General features: G+C 41.3%; 1 protein-coding gene across 4 annotated transcripts in view; it reads right to left on the bottom strand.

The window, feature by feature from the left end:
* The window catches only part of LOC102223834 (RNA binding protein fox-1 homolog 2-like), a 67,317-nt gene extending 50,074 nt beyond the window's left edge, over positions 1–17,243 (bottom strand). For 3 of the 4 annotated variants that reach the window (XM_023349161.1, XM_023349162.1, XM_023349163.1), the window contains exons 1-2: positions 16,187–17,242; positions 2,153–2,203 (exon numbers count right to left, since the gene is read on the bottom strand). In XM_023349161.1, coding sequence (XP_023204929.1) covers positions 2,153–2,203; positions 16,187–16,432 — 297 coding nt within the window. In that variant the 5' untranslated portion in view covers positions 16,433–17,242. Of the gene's footprint in view, positions 1–2,152; positions 2,204–16,186 lie in introns of all 4 variants that reach the window. The other variant, XM_023349164.1, reaches the window with a different exon arrangement.
* Positions 17,244–20,247: the final 3,004 nt, after the last annotated feature.

Raw genomic sequence — 20,247 nt, 5'->3', positions numbered from 1 at the left:
TCTCTTGTCAACTGAGCATCCAACTAAAAATAACTGAACTGTTGGTCAGCGGGGACAGGAACAAGGAATCTAAATAAAACTAGCTTCTAAACCTCATGCTCTGTCGTATCTTAGAATAGTATTTCTAGAAACAAAAAAGAAGAGGGGAAGAGCACAATACTAAAGACAGAGCTGAGGTTTCTTCCATCTTGTGTGGAAAGGAGGGAAGTGGGGGGGGGGGGGGGGGCGTACAGGCACACAGACCAATACCCCCCTCCTGTGGCACTGCCAGAGAGCTGCACATCCCAAACACAGACTGCAGACACACACACACACACACACACACACACACACAGACATGAGCACAAATACTCACATATTGCAGCACTCAAAACCACATTAGAATAACTAAACACACACACACATAAGAGTCCTGAGACGGTTTGAACCGCTGAGCGTGTGCTGCTGCTGCTGCTGCTGCTGGAAGGCAGATAACAAAATACTCGACTCCTCTTCCTCTCCTCTGCACACATAAGGCAGTGATTACCAAGAGCAATACGTGTGGAGAGAAACAGAGAGAAAACGAGCGAGAGGATGAGAGCGGAGCCGAGGAGTGAAAGGACGGCAACATCCGTGTGAACACCCCCCACCACAACCTCCACCAGCACGAGTACGGAGCGCGGCTCCGAGCCGATGATGGGATAATTTCGCCCCACTTTCCGAGGTTCGAGTGTTTGAAAGGGAAGCTTAGTCACAAGCTGCTCCGCTTTCCATTCAGCGTTCGCGGCGCGTTCCAAGTCGCCAACACCGACGAGGTAACGAGGCGTGTCTCCGATCTGAGGCGGAACAAACGAGGGGGTGCAGCAGGGAGGAACGAAGACGTTTACTGATTTCCCAAAATGAAATTGCCGAGTGAAATCAGACGAGGAAAAGAGGCAAAAGTATTCTTTTACCCAGTGCTTTGAACATGTGCTTTGTCATAAAGTTTTAGATGTTAAATCACGTAGAAATAAGATGAGGAAGTAAAACATCCAGTTCATGATTTTATCTATTTCCTTGAGACTTACAAACTTGTGGCCCAAGATTCTCCGTCAGAATTTTCTGCTACAGAACAAAATTTATGTTTCCATTATTTATGGTAATTTGTAGTAACAAAGTAACACCAGACCATCATACCACCATGTTTGACTGTCAATATGGGTTTTTTCCCCTGACATGCTATTAGTTTTATGTCAAATATAACAGGATAGACACCTTCCTTTCAGTCTAGGGAATATTTTCCACAAATACCTTTTTAATGGCAGTTTGAATAAAATTTAAGACTAAAAAACTAAAAATACAGGAGGATGATTGAGGTATCCTGCTGTATAACAGTCAATCGTAGCAAAAACTGAAATTTCTGGGGTCTGTTTGTACTGTAGCTGTGTCGTGCTTCTCACACTGCATATGACTCTCTACAGTCTTAAATCCCAAAGAGCCTAGCTTTATCTTTTTATTTTTCGACACAAAATGCACTTAGCTTCGTGTGAGTTGTCAACAGAAGTGGCAGTGGCAAAAGCGAACGTCATCCAGCCAAATTACGCTAAATTTGCACTTATTCACGGTAGATGAAAAAAAGCTAGCAAGCTAGCAAGGGTGTATTGCCTGACAAAGTCCCACAAGAGAAAATAAACTACAAGATTAAATAGTCTTGCCGCAACGAAATTTAAGATCCGTCATCAACCTATCAGCTTATATGTTTTTATAAATTTTAAAGGCCTTCATTTTAGAAAATATCAATTTAAGACATTTAAAGGATGCGCAATCACCCCGTGTTGCTCTCGAGGTTGGCCCTTTTTTTTTAAATCCAATCCAATTTGTTTGATGATCTGAGCTGGAAAAAAAAAAGCAAAAACTGAATAAATCTGTAAGCATATAAATACTTTGTTTTATAGTACCCCGAGTCTAAACAGAGATGCATAAAAAAAATTTTCAGCAACCTTGAGCGTCCAATGACGAAGCAGTAAACGCATAACTGCAGTAGAAGTGACGTCTGTTTTGCCTTTTCTTTTTCCCCCCCCCCCCCCCCCAGCTTTCAAAGCAGCCGGATGATGAGACCAGCAACGTTCGACTGAGTCAAGGATTCTCAAAGTTTATTGTTGCTGAGATTTGCAAGCAAATAATAGTCTCTTACCTGACTGTGAGGTGCGTATCCATGGAAACCGGGGTTTAAAGGCTCATTGTTCTGAAAAGAGACAACAGGAGGGATGAGAGCGGCGTTAAGTTGCTAGGCTTCTACAAATGAGTGGAAAGCAGAGCGATGGAGCAAAACTTGAAACGTTCTCAAAAGGCAAAAAATAAATAAATAACAAAAATGCACCGTTACATTATTGTTACTGAAAGTTGAACATTATAGGCAATCAACATTAATTTGGGGATTTTAAAGATGCATTTTAACCGCTGTTTTTCTACGGTTTTATCATCCAACAAACAACTTTGGGGATTTTTGACCTTTGTGAATGAATTTGGTGAATGTTCTCCAACTCACAAAGAGTCTAAATTATAAATCAAAGCTAATATATCCATCTTTACCTGCACATTGTCCCACTTTTCGGACTAATCAACAACGGTCAGGGAAAAGTCTGGCTCAATATTTGACCAGTTTTAATGAGGCCAACCAATTCTGATAAACAGAGTCCTTTAAAGTCAAAAATTAAATAAACTATAAGAGAGAAGAAAAACAAAACACTTAAACTCCGATTTTAAACAGCGTTTTTCAATAAGGCCTTTCAATTCTAATAGGACAATGATTCCAAACACACAACTATTCTGGTTTTGAAATGGGTAAACATCAAGTTTCAGAAAACTGATTCATTTAAAAGCTAGCTAGCTTGCTTTAAATCGCTCAGCTAGGTAGATAGAGTTCTAACTAGGAAGCTATCGAGCTTTAAAATGGTCAGCTAAATAGATAGCTAGATAGGTGCTGTATTGTCCCCAAAGGGAAGTCTGTCTTGGACATTGTACGCTGTACAAAGCTGCTCCCAGAATTAAATACGTCACAATAAAATGACAAACAATAGCCTTATTGCTCAATAATAACACATATTGCTTGTTGACAGCTTTAAAAAAAGTGTGCGGTTTCTCTGAAACTTGCTGAAGGACATTCTTCCAAATGTTTCTGTTTGAGTTTGTATGTATTACTTTAGGAATAAACTGAAAAGTATGCACCCAGTTCTTATTTTTTTAGTAAACATCAAACTTGGCTGTTGTAAAATTATTCCACCCTAAAAAGGAACAACAGGTTCTTTAAAACGCTAAAATTAATGTTAAGCATCATTCACACCCAGACTGAGTATCCAGCTCTGTACAGCAAGTCAACTTTCCCAAGAACTGTGATCCAGCCGACCCAACCAATCGGAAGCCACCGGCAGCACTGGGTTCCTCGACGACCCCCACGCCCCCAACTTAGAAACCCACTGTTGTGGTTAATTGCTCAATAATTACTTTTAATTAGATTATTTCTGTCTCTCTTGCTCTTTTTATTTTCCTACGCCGTGCCGTTTCTGACCCGGCAAGAGGATCCATTGTTTGCCTCGGCGCTACAGTAGGTTTCGGGGCGTCGGGGGTTTGGGTCTGGAACAATGGGGAAAGTTAACTAAGTGATGATATTTTGACAGCAGTAAGATGGAGAGGGAGAGAGAAATGACTCTGGGCCTACTGGTACGTCTCGCAGAGAAAACACGACCGCCTGGTGAGTTTCATGTCTCTGCACTCGCAAAGGAGCCGAGGCGCGAGTCTGGCTGAGCAAAAAGGAGGAGGGTGAGAGGGGAAGGCCTGGAGGGGTAACAGAAAGAAACACGAACGTGTCTGAGAATAACTATACACCCAACGTTGGGTAAATTTAATCAGGAAATATTTGAAATCCATGAGCTTGCGGGCTGCGCTAACCAAAAAAAAAAAAAGCAGATTTAGACTCAGAGGACTGTCAACAGAGTTAACCTCCTAGCCTCGACCTCAAGCTGCCTGCTGCAGGAATCGCTTCCTAATTGCTTTCAGCCAGCCAATCAAGGCCAAGTGTATGAGACGGAGGGCCGTGATGACACAAAGTTTATATAAACAGACGGCGAAAAGGCTATTAATCCAGAAGAGCTCTCTGTAAAACTGGGACTGGCAGAGAAAGAGAGAGAGAGAGAGAGAGAGAGAGAGAGAGGGGCTAATGGGAAACACAGATGTACAGACAGAGCTGTGTAAAGGAATCTGTACAGTACTGAGGCCCACCGAGTCAAAGCTTTGTTAAACCAACGTTCACTCCAATTAAAGCTGAGAGTCTTTAGGGGTTTTATTTATCATTTTTGAACGTGTAAAGATACACTTATGACTATTCTTCTTACTAAAAATAGCTCAAATTCAGACTCGATGGCGGGTGTTGCAAATCTCATGGTGTTTTCACAACCGACAGTCCGGTAAACTTGGTTCGGCTGGGTCATTCCAGACTTGTCGCCATGGTATCAGCTTAGCAGGCCACTCAAGTCTTCTGGTTCGGGTCCATCTCCAGAACCAGAACCAAACATGGAGAAGCAGCATTCAGTCCCAGAAAACCAGAAAACTTGCTGAAACACTGACATCCTTAGAATCAAGGCTAGGAGCCCATTTGATCACAGATCAATTTGATTCAGAATAACTGGAACGTTGATCAATATATGTGATGTTTATTTGTTTGACGATTTTGATGATGGAATTTAACAAAATGCAACAGTTATTGCTTGTTTCATAGTTGGTTACTGTGTGATACTTTATGGTGTAGAGCACTTTGAACTGCCTCGTTGCTGAAACGTGCTACACAAACAAACCTGACTTAACCAAATTTGAAACATTTGTTGCATTTTCACCTGCTGCGGTTTGCTTTCACGCTGCCCTGTGTCAAATGTCAGATTATTAGAAGTTGTAGGTTTTCTCTTTCGTCTTTGGCAGAAAACCACAAGCAATTTCTCCAGCTAGCGCTAGACACACGCATGTTCGTTTTGGTTGCATTTACCCAAAATGCCCTGCGCCACAGTCCGCTTCCGGTTTCTAGCGTTCACATATGCATTCGAACTGCACCAGAGTTCACTTGAACTTAGGTTTGTAGGTGGGCCAGAGTTAGCTTTTTTTGGTCTGCATCAGAGTTGGATTGTGCGTTCACACGTCCCCAAATGACTTTCTAGGAAAATAGACTAAAGTTTGATTAAAGCGGACTAAGTAGGGTTGTTGTAAATGCATCCTCAGTTTCCATTGCAAATAAGTAGAAGGAGCACATCCCTTCTACTTACTGGGAGTGGCTACATATGCGACGTTATTGGGAAAGAGTAAAGGTACCAGGACATCTATTCTCACCAGATTTTTATGTCTCTTTACATTTTACAATTTTGGGCTATTTTCACAAAATCTCAGCCAAATACTTTGAATTCTGACAAAAAATTTTAAAAGGTTCAATTGTGCTGAATACCACAGGGCACTGTAATGCTAGCGCGTGGACCAATAAAGACGTGTCTGGACGGTGTGTGCTTAATGAAAGCCAAAGGAGAATAGAAACAAGATGGTTTTCATAAAATGAGCCGAATTTGAAGGAAATAAATGAATAAAATAAACAAAAAATAACATTTGTTATATGAGCTGTAAACTCAGACGGTCAGAGAAGCGGGAGTTGGGGCCCGTCCTCCCTTTTCCCCGCCTGAAACAGCTCCCTCTTTGTCTTTTCCCTCCACTTCCTGTTTCATCTGGAACCAATTTCCCCCTCGTGCCTCGTCCCCAGGGGGAACACTCTCCTTCACAGGCTCGCATTGAGCCGAGGACGAACCGCTGGTGATGCGAGGGGCCGAGAACTTCGGATCTACGAATCCGGAGGCACGTTTTCCAGAGACACTCTAAAACATCTGCAGCGCTTCTTCTGCATTTACCCCCAATTAACTCCTTTCCGTTAACCAAAAGGCCCTGAATGCGTCTTCCTCGGTCAACGTGATGGGGGTTCGTTTGACGTAGTGGTGATGAGAAGTGAGAGGAAACCTCGACACGCCGCAGAAACGCCAGCCGAAACGATCCTAAACCATCAAATTGTAGAGTCTCTGGAGGCTCCACGGTGAAAAAAGGAAAGAAAAAGGCAAAAAGAAGGGAGGAGTTTATGGAGGAAAGAAAAACACAAGGAGGGAGAGAAGGAGGGGTGGATGAGTTTAGCAACATCTGGAATCAATCTGCTGGTAGAAGAGAGGGGGAGCAACGGGGGGAGGACGGCTGAGAACGAAAGAAAAGAAAGGAGCAGATGAAAACAGACGAAGGAATGTGGGTGAAAAGATGGCCAAAGTAAAGAAAGGGGAGTAAAATATTACGAAAAAAAACATGAGCGAAACGGAGACAATGAGTCACAAGTAAAAAATGTCATGTGACTTATATTTTCTTAAAGGATGGGGGAAGGGTCCGGGGGTCTGTACTTGATCTCTGCCTTCTTTATTCACGCACACACACACACACATTATGCCTTTGATTCAAAGACTTTGAAGTATATTAAATAAGCACAGGCATTTTTAAGGATGAAAAAAAACCTGAACTCTCATTTCTACAAACCATATGGCTTTACACAATTTTTTTTCCCTGCAACTTTTCGAAGGCGTTGGTTTCAGACTCCACTGGCAGAGACCAGAAGAACGCACAGACAACCAGTCACACGGCCGCCCACTCTCTCGGTCCCCGTCTCTTAAACTCGACGCGAGGGCAAACCTGAAAGAGGGCGCCTGGCTTTATTTATTTTCTTTATCTCCCGCCAGCTATTTTAGGAGGGAGAGGACGAAAAAAGTTGGGAGTAGCTGGAGCAAACTGCAAGGAGCGGGGTTTGAACGTGGAGGGAAGGAGGGGGGAGAAAAAGGGAGCAGCGGTGGTGAAGGAAGGCGGAATGACATGAGGTCAACAGATGGTGAGAGAGGGGCAGGAGAGTGGGGTGGGTGGGGCAGGAGGGTGTAATTAGGCAGGCTGCTGCAGGCATCCGGAGGTACCGGACAGAACAGCCCGCGGAGCGGAGCGAGACTCTGCCACCCGAGGCTGCCTTTGTGGTGTTAGGAACGATGCCGGATCTAAGGAAGCTCCACCTGCTGCGGCTAACAGACACTCAGAGAAAAGACTCGAGTTTTCATTCGAGGTCGAGCTAAAACGTGCCCACGTTCAACTGAAGTGCCGTAGATGTTGTTTCACGCATTGTGGAGTTTTTAAACCCTTCAAGAAGGACTTCTTACTGCTGCAAAAACAAAGGCTGGTCATGATAACATGCGATATGCAGGAGAGTTAAGGGGCAGCAACCACCGGGTGCAGGGTACAGCTAATGAGGAGAAATTTGCAAAGAAAGTTGCAAAACAAAAAAACTTGTTAAATAATTCTCGGGTGAGCAGTGACCAAGTTTGGCACTGTGCGGCGGCGTGTCAGGACCACTGTACATTAAAAATTTTTTAAAAAAGGAGAGCATTTCTGCTGAAAAATCTAAGAAAATGAATAGAAAATGTGAGGACATTTATGAGTTTGAAACGTAAAAAATGTGCTTGAAAACATTACAAGCTTTTACGGTAAATCTCAGAAATCTTCTAGAGTAAATTCAAGATTTCTTAAAGTAAACTATTGTATAAAGCCTAAAATATTGTTCTGTAAGCTATGTTGGTAAATTTCCAGTGACGGACATTAATCTTAGACAGTAGCCTAGCAACAGTCTGATAACAGGACTTTGATCAACTACCAAGTATCATCCCAAGCTAAGAACACAAGCAACATTGCCTCAGTCGACACAATGGTGCAGGATTTCCCCCAGTATATTATAAGCCTGGCGGGCCACCAGGTTAAGCATTGTTTATTTTAGATGGGGGGGGTTTTATACACCAGTGACCCTAAGAATAGATTAAGCTACGCTTATAGTTGACGCATTGAACTTGGGCACAAGGGATTGTGCACCAATTGCGTCATCCCTGCACTTGCCTCTGAATCTTAGTAACTTTTAAAAAAATTTTAATACAAAAACACTGCGGGTCTCTGGTGGACTGCCCTAGCGCCCCTAACAACAGGCTTAACAGGTTTTCTGGAGGGAAAACTCTGTGGTCCTTAAAAGGAAACGAAAGCCAAATTTTAAAATTAATGCAGTTTTGTTTTCTGGGAAAAGGAAGAATCTTGTAGAGTTGGCACATCCATTGAGATGATTTCATTCACCCTACGATATACATACACCATTTCACCAGTGCTAAAAGCTAGCATGAAATCAAGGCATAGCCAGGTGTTAAAAAGTTTCAGCACGGTTTAACAAGTTACTTTTCCCGTTTATAGTCAAGCAATTAGGTCACGGGCTACAACTTTTTGACGTGCAAAAACAATGGCGTAAACAAGCCCAAACGAACTAGATTCTTCAAGCACTTGAGGATTATTTTCATGCCTCGGTCCGGCCTTGGGAAAACAAAATGTATTCACAGAACGAGACAGGCAGAGCCTCTCAGGTCGCTTTCTTTGAAGCTTCAGTTAATGCGTTTTCTAAGAGAGTGGGAGTCCTAGACATGACTGAACAACAGGATGTAGCTTTAGGGCACTCGCAGGATGGACTTATTGATGACTGTTTGCTTCTCCGCTGCCTGTGTGGCCTGCGAAGAGCCGATCTTTGAACGTATCTGCAAACAGGTTCCTGCGGAAGCAGACTGCCTGTTTCTACAGGTAACAGACTGATTGATTAAAAATGTAGCGCGGCAGAAATCCGAGCTGTCGCTTTGGTTATTTGCACAATCTTATTTCATATTCATTTATTTGTCTTTTTAATACATAAAACTGAATGAAACCCATGTCATGTCAGTCAAGTTTGAGTTTTGTTGCACAGTAACTAAAAGCAGATTTTCAGCAGGATATTTAAGAATGAAGTGTCAGTCTTGTTGAGCTGTCAATGATTAGCCCATTTTGCACCATCAATAAACACTGTGCTCTCTAGTTCATCGAACAGTTTCCCACACATAACACAGCGACCTCCCACCTCTTCTCAGTGCTCACTTTGTCTCACCATTTGTCTCTTTTGCTCCAACAAAACAACAGGAAAAACACTCAAGCCGTGTTTTCAAGGACAAGTTCATACATTTAAGTAGCTCATTCCAGCTGTGAGAGAGAGCAACACTTTCAGGTGCTAACAGGAAGAATTAACGTCTTACAGCGTTGTTGCTTCCTTATCCTTTTAAGTCTTTAATCTCAGTTATGTAACATCATACAAGTCAGGGTGAAGGTAAGGGTCTAGATTCTCTGGTTTTAGTAATGCTAGCTGTGCTGACCGCACTAATTTACCAATATGAGACGCCCGTTTTAACTGGACACTCAGAAAAAAATGTCAACTCAATTATTTCGTCTTTATAGTAAACCAAGAAATCAGGCCAATAACTTTTGCAGCATTTATACCGGATGTGGCTTGTTCCCACCGGAGCCCATATTCTGATAGAGTCTAGAGGGCAGTATAGAGCACCTACGGCAACCGGTGCAAAAAATTTGGGCAGCGTAGTTGCTGAAATGACATCATTTGATCATAAATCAAGCTTTAGGGACCACAAACAGCTCAAATCCACAAATATTTAAGATCCCCTCTAAAAATGTGTAGAACTGCCAATTTTAATAGGTCAAAACCCAAACATACCTAAAGATTACAGCTGGGTATTTATCATATTGTTTTTCGCGGGCCTATAATTGCTCTGACCCACAGTTGCCAACATACAGTTAGCTAAAAAAGAAGTCATAGTCTGTGTACTCACTTTTATTGTTATCAGAACAGAACTACAAAATATGATAAAGCTTTAAGTTCAAATAGCCTACTCCTTTTAACTTGTATTAGTACGCAGAGTGGAAACCATAGATGCAAAAGTTAGCATCTATAGTCTTCCGTAGCACTGCTCTTGGAGAACAGCCAATCAGTACCAAGGAAAATAGATGGCATTACTAGATTGGATGACATACAAATGCCAGCCAATAGCACGTCAGGTAGCATTGCACCTCATTATTTCAGCCTCCCAAGCAGCATTTTCTTTTTAATATTTTAGATGTGGTCTAAGAGAGAAATCTTTTCCACAGAAAACTATGCAAATCTGTGAATCCGCAACTAGATGGGGGTCCCTCTGTAAATAAAGAATTTCAATACTGATGCCATATTTTGTTACATTATAGCTTTTACAGGGGAAACAAACCAGCTAAAATTAGCATCCTGGCAGAGAAAAGCTTTCAAAACAGCAGCAGTAATTCATGAAGCTCAGATTCTGGAACGTATCCAAAGTTTAAAGGTGCGTGGCAGCTTAAATCTTAAAGTTGCACTCTGAAGTTTTCATCGGTGTACCTGCATTTTATGTGCTTCTCACAGTCTCCTCTGATTAAAGGTGTTGTTGCATGACAGATTATGCATCATTCGTGACACTCGGGCTGCAAAGACAAAGCAGCGGCAGTGCATCACAGCTGACCCCCATGTAAGGGAAACACTAAATTGACATTTGGCTGTGTGGGTGGAGATGGGAGCACATGTGACAGTTTGGGGGCAGCCTTGGAGAGGAGAAAACAGGGAGTTGTGTGGCTGTGGGGGAGAAGCTGTGACATGATGACCATAAAGGGAGGCTGAACATGCAAGCGGCACGCTAAGGAGCATAACAGAGCGTCGTTTTACAGGAGAGAACGCAGACATGCTGAGCTATTCTTGTATTCATGCAAACTCTCCCTTTTCTCCTCCCTCTTTCTTTTTTATAGCCAATTCTTCCTCCACACTTTGGCAATACAACTGCTGCACTTATGTAAACAAAGCAGCAAAGTGAGCTGAACGAAGAGAGAGAGGGAGAGAAATGGACAATATGAGTTGAGCAACTTTTGTCTGGGTGAAATTTTTAAGCTTATCGCTGCCGGTTCAAAGGTCAAGGGTGACTCCGCTGCGCCGCGGCTCAAAGTTTAACAGCAATCATTAAACGGCGGCGGGGAACCTGAAGTCGGACGGCGGCGGGACCGGATTTGACCTCCACAAGTCAAAGCAGCACACTTTTGGCGCACAATTAGCACAGCTCCACACCACCAGCTCAACCCGGGGGTATGTTGAGCTTATGCTCTGTGAGAGAAAGGGAAGAGCTAAAGAAAAAAATCTGCAGATTACCTCCCAACCATTTCAAATGAAGTGGACAAACCTCTATTATTGTTAAGAGTTTTAATGCTCATTAAGAAAGGAAGAAAAAGTGTCTCAAACAGAAAGTTTTAGGTCTTTTTTTAAGTACCTACAAAAACAGACAGTAAGTAATCTGCTCTAATTTTGATATGGATTATGCAGCAGCAAACCAGATTAATGAAACACAATGAGGGCACTTGGGTTATTTTATTTTTATTTTTTATTTTTAGAGAGAGGATCATGTAACAGAAGTTCAAATTGTTATAAAAACAAAACTGCGTAATTTTTCCTCCAGCTCACACATGTAGTTCAGATACCAAGATGGCCGACTGGACGTCCAGCGCAATAATCACTAATCACTAATCGCTAATCACTAATCGCATACTTTATTAATAAAAACGTAGTGGCGGTTTCCCTTATTTTTGTTGTTGGTTTTGTGTTTTCTTTTTCTCGTGATGTGATTTTTATTGTAAGGCGCTTTGGTCACCTTAGCTGGTTGTTGCTAAGCGCTATGTTAAAAAAAAACTATAAATCAATCATATTTCTAACCATAGGGTGTTGAAATGTCCTTCAATGATTTTTATTCACTCCAAATTTTTTATTTTTTGCATTTTTGTCAAGAACCATCGCAATGAAGCTACTATGTATGATTGTTGTAGATTTTTCAACTGGTGGAATAAATACTAGCTTCACAGTTAAGTCAAAATTACAGGTGCACAACATTAAAATCTGCAGTGCGAAATATCGCAATCACAAAGGATCCTTCTGATGCAATTTTGAACATTTCGGTATTAGTCCGATAAATAATACCGAGCTGATATTAAGGATCTATTTTTCCCCCCACCTTATTGCCGTTTCTGTATGCGTTTCAGAGGGAGTTAGCCATGTAGCATTTGTGCAGTCATGTGGCAGCCATGGCGATGCAGCACAGCATAGTGCTTGGTTTTTAACTGAAGCAAAGAAGCATATCGGCCCAAATCTTTAGATTGGTGCGACCGTAATATATATTCTATCACATCCACTCATTCTAAACCCCAGGGTATTACATGTCTTCCAGCTGGTCAGGCTTCTGGAGGCTATTGATGGGGATAATATTGCCTGTTTAGGCCTGAATAACTCAAATGTGTTGCTTTGGACTGGAGGTTAGGCTACTTTCAAAGGTACAATAAAGTAAAGCCTCCAAACAAAAATCATGACGCAAAACCATCACATTCAAAACTTTACATCGCTTCATTTTTGTACCAGATGCTCATTATTACACCTTTAAAAAGAGCTGTGTACAATTGTAATATTTTCACAAGAAATTGCCATGATTAGGTCTGTCACGATAACAAATGCTGCTGGACGATACATTGTCCCGGAAGTTATTGCGATAAATGATAATTATTGTTGTTTTGAGACCAAGCAATATTATTATGCTAATGGTATAATAACAATGCAAGAACACATTCTCAGAGATCAATAAACTTGAAATTGTAATGAATATTTAAAACTGGAGCTGGAAGACATTTTAAATATCCAAAATAAATAAACAAAAACAACAAATAAAATGAATGAACAAGTCTCTGTAAACAAAATTGTCCTTGGAAAAAAAAGGGAAAAGGGCAAGTTACTTATTATCATCCAGTTTCGGTAGAAGATAAAAATGGAAATCTGAGCTGGTTTTACTTTATCATGCGATTACTTGATTTATTGTGTCTGTTCTGACAGGCCGAGCCTCGACGATGTAGCACTAACGTAACTAAAAGCGTTCAGCTAATGGTAGGTAAGCTCCCATCCTGTGGGTCAAGTGCAGATTTTCAATGCCTGGCACTTAAACGGAACATCTGGTTTAAAGTTTTGCTCAAAAAGCCACTTAAAAAAAACCAACAACAAAAAAAACAACTTGATGTTCTACTCTCAACATCAAAAACCTATAATATTCAGCTACATTTTGCATTCCAAGCCCGGAGCGTGAATCCTAAACTGCATGCCGAGTAACCTTTAACATTCGCTACCTAATATTACTCCGTCCAGCCCTCCGCTTCTGGCTTTGGCCCATCACAGCGATCAGTCTGGCTAATGCCCTCGCCTAAATAAGCTTTGATCTCGTTAGCGCGACACAAAGCCTCTTTACTGCCAGCGATAGGACAAATCGGCTCTCTGGATCGGAGAGAGCGCAGCGCGCGCAGAGAGGGAGAGTTGGATGGGGGGTGGGGGGAAACTGTAGTCCGTCCGCAGCACCGCCTCAAGGGTAAACATCAATACGGCCATCATGGAGCTGGATGGACTGAGAAATGGAAAGATAATCAAAAATGGCAGCGGAGGGGAGGAGGGGATAGCTCCACCTCATTGGTGGACTGAAAGGCTGCAAATCAGGAGTCAATTAGCAATCTGGAAATAAGCCTGAAGGGGGGGAAGAGAGGAGGGACAAATCAGAGGACATGCAGGAGGAAGAGGGGGGAACAAATGGAGGAGGCTGCATTCTCATTTATTATTACAGGCAGACTGGAAGGTCAGCAGCCTCAGCAGTGGGGATCCTGCGGTGAACACCCATGCCGAGCTCGTCACCTCCGTCCTGACCGGGATCGTACGTCTCAAAAGTTGTTTTTTTTTTATCCTCCGTAAAGTGCTTCTCATTTTTATTTCCGGTTTTCCTTCTTTCTCTGGGCCTTTATTTGGTCCACCGGTTCCCAAACACATCCCCACGACTCTCCTTTCCTCTCCATATTTGCTGCATTTCGACCGCACACGACGCTTCCCCTCTTCCCCCAACCCCGCGCTTTCATCCATCTCTGAAACTTTATCCATCTACAGATCATTTCGTCCTTCGTCTGCGCAGGTTGTTCCATCATTCCTCCACCCGTTCATTCAGTCGTTTCTCCTTTGGTCTGCCTCAACGCGGTCGCAGTCTGATGCGACTAGAAATGCACAGATTCCCGTTTCAGACTGCTACCGATATTTTTAGCCATCTGATTGGCCGGCTCTGACTCTTTTTTAATTATTATTATTCTGAACAGAATAACCCATCAAAGTGAAAATAACTGAGCTTCAGGTTCAGAAATAGATACAGCAGCTGTGAATGAAATGAAAGAAAATTTAAAAAAATAAAAAAATTTGGCAAGACCTTCTATAGGGATTACTAAAGCCAAACAAGTGCATTGAAGAACATCTTATTGTCTTGTAGTTCTCAGTTTTGATGCATTTAATTACTAAGAAAAAAAGCTGATTTGTTATTTAGCCAACCATCGAACGAGGAAATATTGGCCGATTGGTTATGTCATCGGTGCATCTCTACATTGACTAGTTGGTTGTTTTTATTTTTTGTACATATGACCTCAATTTAGATTTAGAAAAAACGGATGTAAAATGTTGCAGCAGCTTTCAATTAGAGCAATTTAACCTTTATCCTTTTCTTCTCTCCATAAGATAAAAAGTAAGACAAGGAGGCATTAGATGTTGAATTCTTACGGCTTTTTGTTCAGGTATCCAGTCTCTATTCAGCTGGCTAACTTCATTTTCCTTTTGGCCGATCACGAATCGGCCGAGTTTTATATGCAAATTCAAACTAATCTCCCAGTCATCCCGCCGTGGCCAACTAAGCAAGTCTGCTGCCAAATTTAGCAACTTTTCAGACAAAGAAAATGGGAATTTTAAAGATCTGTGATCGGCCAGAAAACTGCAATCGGTGCACCACTACTTCTGCTCCACTCGTTTTTGGCATACTGAATAATTAAAACCCAGTCTGTGGAACAGAACAGTCAAATCCGGACTGAACTCTTCTACATGTCATCTCTAGATTTTGGTTAATTTGACGCCTTTATTCTAATAAAAAAAAAAAAAAAAAAATAGATATAGATAAAAAAAAAAATAATAATAATTTCCACGTAACTGTGTGACATCTACTTTCCAAAACCTGCGAATGTTTCCAGGCAGCCCTAATTGTTAAGGCTAAGAAAGTCACAGTTTCTTTCAAACAGCTGACCAGCAGTGTGCAGCAGTGTAAGCTCTCCAACTTTATCTGCACTCTCATTCACATCCTAGCTTGCTGCTCTCGCGCTAAGCTGACTTCGCCAGCGTCTTCCTCGGATTCGCTTACGAGGAGATGACCTCTGACCTTCCACTACTCTCGGCTTCGCTCCTTCGGCTCTAAAAAACACGGCACGTCCCTGTAACTATTGGATTGGAGCAAGAACGTCAGGTGTAAAAAATAAAATAAAAAAAAAGTAAAAATACATACGCCGCCGCGCATTAGTGCTGAATAGCAACAGATCCAGATAGAGCGAGTGAGAGGCGCATCCTGAAGCCCCCCTGGCTCGCCGCAACCAGATTATTCCAGCGAGGCGGCTGATGCTCTGCTGTCTCGGCTGTGGAGTCATGAAAGCAGGGAAGACCCGTGTTAAGGAGAACTTCCCCCCGCACCCCTCCGCCACCCTGGAGCCCCCTTTTGCTCCTTCAAGCCTCCAGCAAAAAGACTCTGCTCTTTGTCTTTGGCTCGGGTTGACCCCTCCCCCAATCCTGTCTGTCTCTCCCTCTCTCTTAACACCTAGCCACATTAAAGCAGGAGGTGATGGTGGGGCGTTGGGGTGGGGATAGGGGAGGACGGAGTGATTAATTGCGTTCCTATCAGGATCATCATTCCAGGTGTTTATTTTCTTTGTGAACAGAAAGAAAAATGTATTTACAGTGCCTTGCAACATGTGAGGCAGGCATGATGGATGGCTCTGATCTTTGCTGGGCTGCTGTCTGTCATAGCAATGGAGCCTGTATCATATTACCTTTGTCTGGGTTTGCTCCCTCACTGAGCTCAGGCGCAGGATCTCAACAAAGAACATCTAGCTATTGCTTGCTAAAATGTGTCGCTTTCACTCGACACTTTCATTTTGTTGAAAGTGTAATTTGCTGAAAGGGGTAATCACATTATTGATGAGACAGAAGCGGCCTTTTGGAGGTATATACATATAAATATATTTTTGTGTTGCTCAGTAGATGCTAAGTATAAAAAATATTGCACAAAATTAAAAATAAATAAATAAATACATATAATAAAAAATAGCTACAGATGTGACTAACGGGTTCTTTGTGTTCACATACCTGTCCGATCTCACCGGAGCCGTCTATCCTCGGTCTCTTGCATTCCGCCCCGGTCGGGTCAGTCAGGGCAGCGGCGGTCTGAGCGTCGGGCTCCGGGTCTCCGCGCTTCATCCCCCGGACAACCGCGGCTCCGGCGGCCGCGTTCGGATGCGCTCCGCCGGCCGCCGTCTCGAGGTCCCTGTCGCGCTCCATTATTCCCCGATTAACGGGCAGCATTATAGATGCAACGTCGGTCGACATTAACATTGGACGGGGGACAGTCACTGATGAAAAGTCTGCTCCTCTTTTTTTCCTTTCCCCGTTTGTTCCTTTGTTTTCTCCTCCACAGCTTGATATTCACTAAAAGCTTCGGACGGATGATATTGAACAGATTTTCATCAATATGGAAAGCTCGCTCCGTTTATTGTCTAACTTGGCGTTGGTTATCACACACAGACCATAATGACCATATTAAAATCTTGCCCAAACAACAACAGAAAGCCCAGCCTTTATCGGAGAGGGGCTGAAAAGTGAAATGACGCCAAAACAGTGACCTATTTTAATAAAGATCACACGTCCGACTCTCGGGTGCCTGGCGAGCTAATTAGCTAGCTACCATTAGCTAGCTCGCTAGCATTACATTCCGCTAGCTCTCCTTATAAATGTGGCTCTGAGAGCTCACTGTCGCTGCCAAGAATGGAAAATGTTGGAAATTAGCTGAGCGTAATACTACTCCGTATGCGCCGCCACTCAGTCCTCTCTGCTCTCCCCCTCCGCTGGATGTGCTTCTGCATTAAACTCCTCCGTGGGTCCTGCAAGCCTTCCCTTCGCCTTCGCAGCCTCCCGGTCCGTTCCCTCGCCGTGTTCTGCCGTGGATGAGTCTTGGCGTGCCGACCTGGCTGCCGACGGTACACGATTTCCTCTGGTCTGAGTCCCAGGCTCGTAGTGTGGAGGGCGAGACGCGGTCCGCCGACCTGGGATCAGATTTCTCCGCTGACACCGGGATAAGGGAGCTGGGACTGAGAGGCGAGATGGGCTGGTCTGAGGTCTGCGTTTTTCCCCGAGTCTCCTTCTCCTCCTTTTCCCCTAAACCTCCACCTCCCCTCCCACAGCTCCCCACCGCCACCTCCTCCACTGCTCCCTCCTCCTCCATGATTGGTATAAATTGTTATAAGGGCGACAAAAAAAAAAACCCCGAAGACATTTGTGTTTTGTTTACATTTTTGTGACATAAAACCCACAAAAATATGTTTAAATAGAAAAAATAACACATTAATATATATATATATATATATATATATATATATATCTACAATAATATTGCTGTGGTGGAAGTATTAGTACTACTCAATATAGTCGCTTTTTATTTTATTTAAGTAATAGATGCATTCATTCATCATATTCTCCATATCTATAACACGCTTTATAAATATACCTGTAATCACTTTTTTCATCTACTCAAATAAAATTTCAGACATAAATAAATTATATATATATATATATATATATATATATATATATATATATATATATAATTTATTTATGTCTGAAATTTTATATATATATATATATATATATATATATATATATATATATATATATATATATATATATATATATATATATATATTCCACCACAGTCAATTTCGAACTGAATATTTAATATTTTAATATGTGCTAAAATAAAAATATCAAACATAAATACGTACATAAATTAGCTGTTGTGTCTGTTTTTTTAGACAAAAATTTAAATCTTTAATATTTCCAATTAATCCGACTGGTCAATGCTCTTTAAAATGTTTTATGCTGTTATTTTAATATGTACACACAGTAAATTAAACGTTGGACAAAAATCCGCCACATTACTGCTATTTCATGTTTATCCTACTCAAATTTAACTCAGTTTAATAAATCACTTAATAATTAGCCCAGGTATTGCTTTATTTTAATCTATTTAAATCTTGTTTATGTGCTTAATTTTTCTAAGTGTATTCTAAATAAATAAATGAACCAGACTGGCCCCTACTCTTTACCTTCAATTTTATTATCTACTTGTTTTTTGTGTACTTAAGGTAACTTCAATCATAAATGCAGTAAATAAAAATAAATAAGCCAGATTGATCAGTGACTTTTACCTCCATACGATTAGTACGCATTTTATAGGTTTTTAATGTTCTTGCGCCCCCTGGTGGTGGTAAAATGACAACATACCGAAATAAACGATTTACCCGAAAGGCTTTCTGCCTAAGTCTGGTCATGAAGCCATTTATTAAATAAAACAACAACTCTTGCCTCTTGTTTGATCAGAGATTGTATGTTTTGCTAGCCTCCAACACATTGATTTTATTGTGTTTTAGCCACTTTGTAACTAATTTAATTGTGTTCTTAGGATCGTTGTTCATTTGAAGGACTCGTTTGCACCCAGGTTTTAACTCCCTGATTGTTGCTTTGAGTTGCTTCATTATGTTTATTGTTCTTTCCTAATTAGTGAAGCACAACAGTCACTCTTGCTAATTTTCCATGCGACATGATGCTGCAAACACCTGTACTTCCCAATTAGGAAGGTGCTACCAGGTTTATTAGCGTCTCCTTTTTTCCTTTTTCTTCCAAATGTAGTGATGGCCAAACATTATAGGGTCTTTGTCACTTACAGCATTTCACAAACTGCATTTAGGCTTCTTGTGTTTATTTTTGAACAAAAGCTTCTTCCTCACTGAGTGATGTTTAAGACCACAACCAGAACTTCTGAAAATGCGGATAATAACACTTCTAGCAGACTTAGTTGGTAGGATCTTCTCAAGGTTTTTTGAATTTGTTTTAGGGTTGATATTCACATTTTGTGCCAAAACACAATTAATATGCCTCTTACTCTTTTATGGTAAGGTGAAAATGCACAAAAATCAAAGTAAACATTCAAGTAGGAATCTAAACGGAATCATGCTAGCTACAGTTGCTAAGTTGACTATGGTAAAAATCATCGTTAGCTTCAGGCACAAGAGTATCTGAAATTGTTTTTAGGTCACTGGAGTAAAACTCTGGCTAAATTCATTAGCTTGAACCATTAGCAACACAACTAAAGGTTGCATTCTTGAGAATCTATATTAAAATCTATCACATCTATGCTTGTATCTATGAAAAGCAGTTGATCTTCTCCATCTTTTTGCCTCCTGTGATGTCATCAACCAAAGTAAACACAAAGCAAATGGGTTCTTATTTCCTATGTGCAACTTTTAAATAATATATTTTTGTTCAATCCAGCAGTGGAAATCTATAGCTTATTACCCAGCTGTGTTTTTATTACAACCGTACATTTCTTAGTGAAAAACAATGCAGCACTGTAGAGTATCTTTAAAAAGACTCACTCTACAGCTCTTAATATATGAATAGTGCATTTATTATGTAAATGTGTTTAAATATTTGGAGACACTGTGTCGTAATAGGATTTCTCACCGAATCCTTTACATTACCTTAGATGTTTTTAATACTTTTGCGCCCCCTATTGGGAAGTTAAACTACAACGTTCAAAAATAAACTTCATTTTAGTTCGGGCATTGCAACTTTGTGCAGTTTGTCTTGTCAATATGTGCATAAACGCAACGTAGTTAGAAATAATGATGAACAGTGATAGATAAAATGATTAGCAGCACTGTTATGTTTGCAAATAACAAACTACTTGACTCCAGAGGCAAGCTAGCGAATTATTTTCTTTGCAGAAATCACATCATTTTCTTGACTTTTTGTTTTGTTTTGTTAAGTTTCCATTTAAATTTGATTTAATAAAGAGCACCAGTGAGTCCTTTTACACAAGTGTGGAAACCAAACAGCTGTGTAACACTTGGGAGTTGAGCGCTGGAAGGAAAAGAATTCAGTGACTGGATTCTGCAACAAATGGAAAATGTTGGGTATTCAGATGTTTCCTCGGCTACTTAACGTCATAAACACTGGTGTGAGGAAAATACAGCTACGCACACCTGTGTGGGGTATTATTGTCTGCATTTACTAGTCTAGTTTCACTGGCTTTTTCTGTCAGAAGTTCTGCTTTCTGCTACAGAAGTTAAATGTAGCAAGGTTAACAGACTCAC

Source organism: Xiphophorus maculatus, chromosome 16 (genome assembly GCF_002775205.1).
Source record: "Xiphophorus maculatus strain JP 163 A chromosome 16, X_maculatus-5.0-male, whole genome shotgun sequence".
Lineage (NCBI taxonomy): Eukaryota > Metazoa > Chordata > Actinopteri > Cyprinodontiformes > Poeciliidae > Xiphophorus > Xiphophorus maculatus.
The sequence above is the reverse complement of the archived record's forward strand: the minus strand, read 5'-3'. Positions and strand labels throughout refer to the sequence as shown.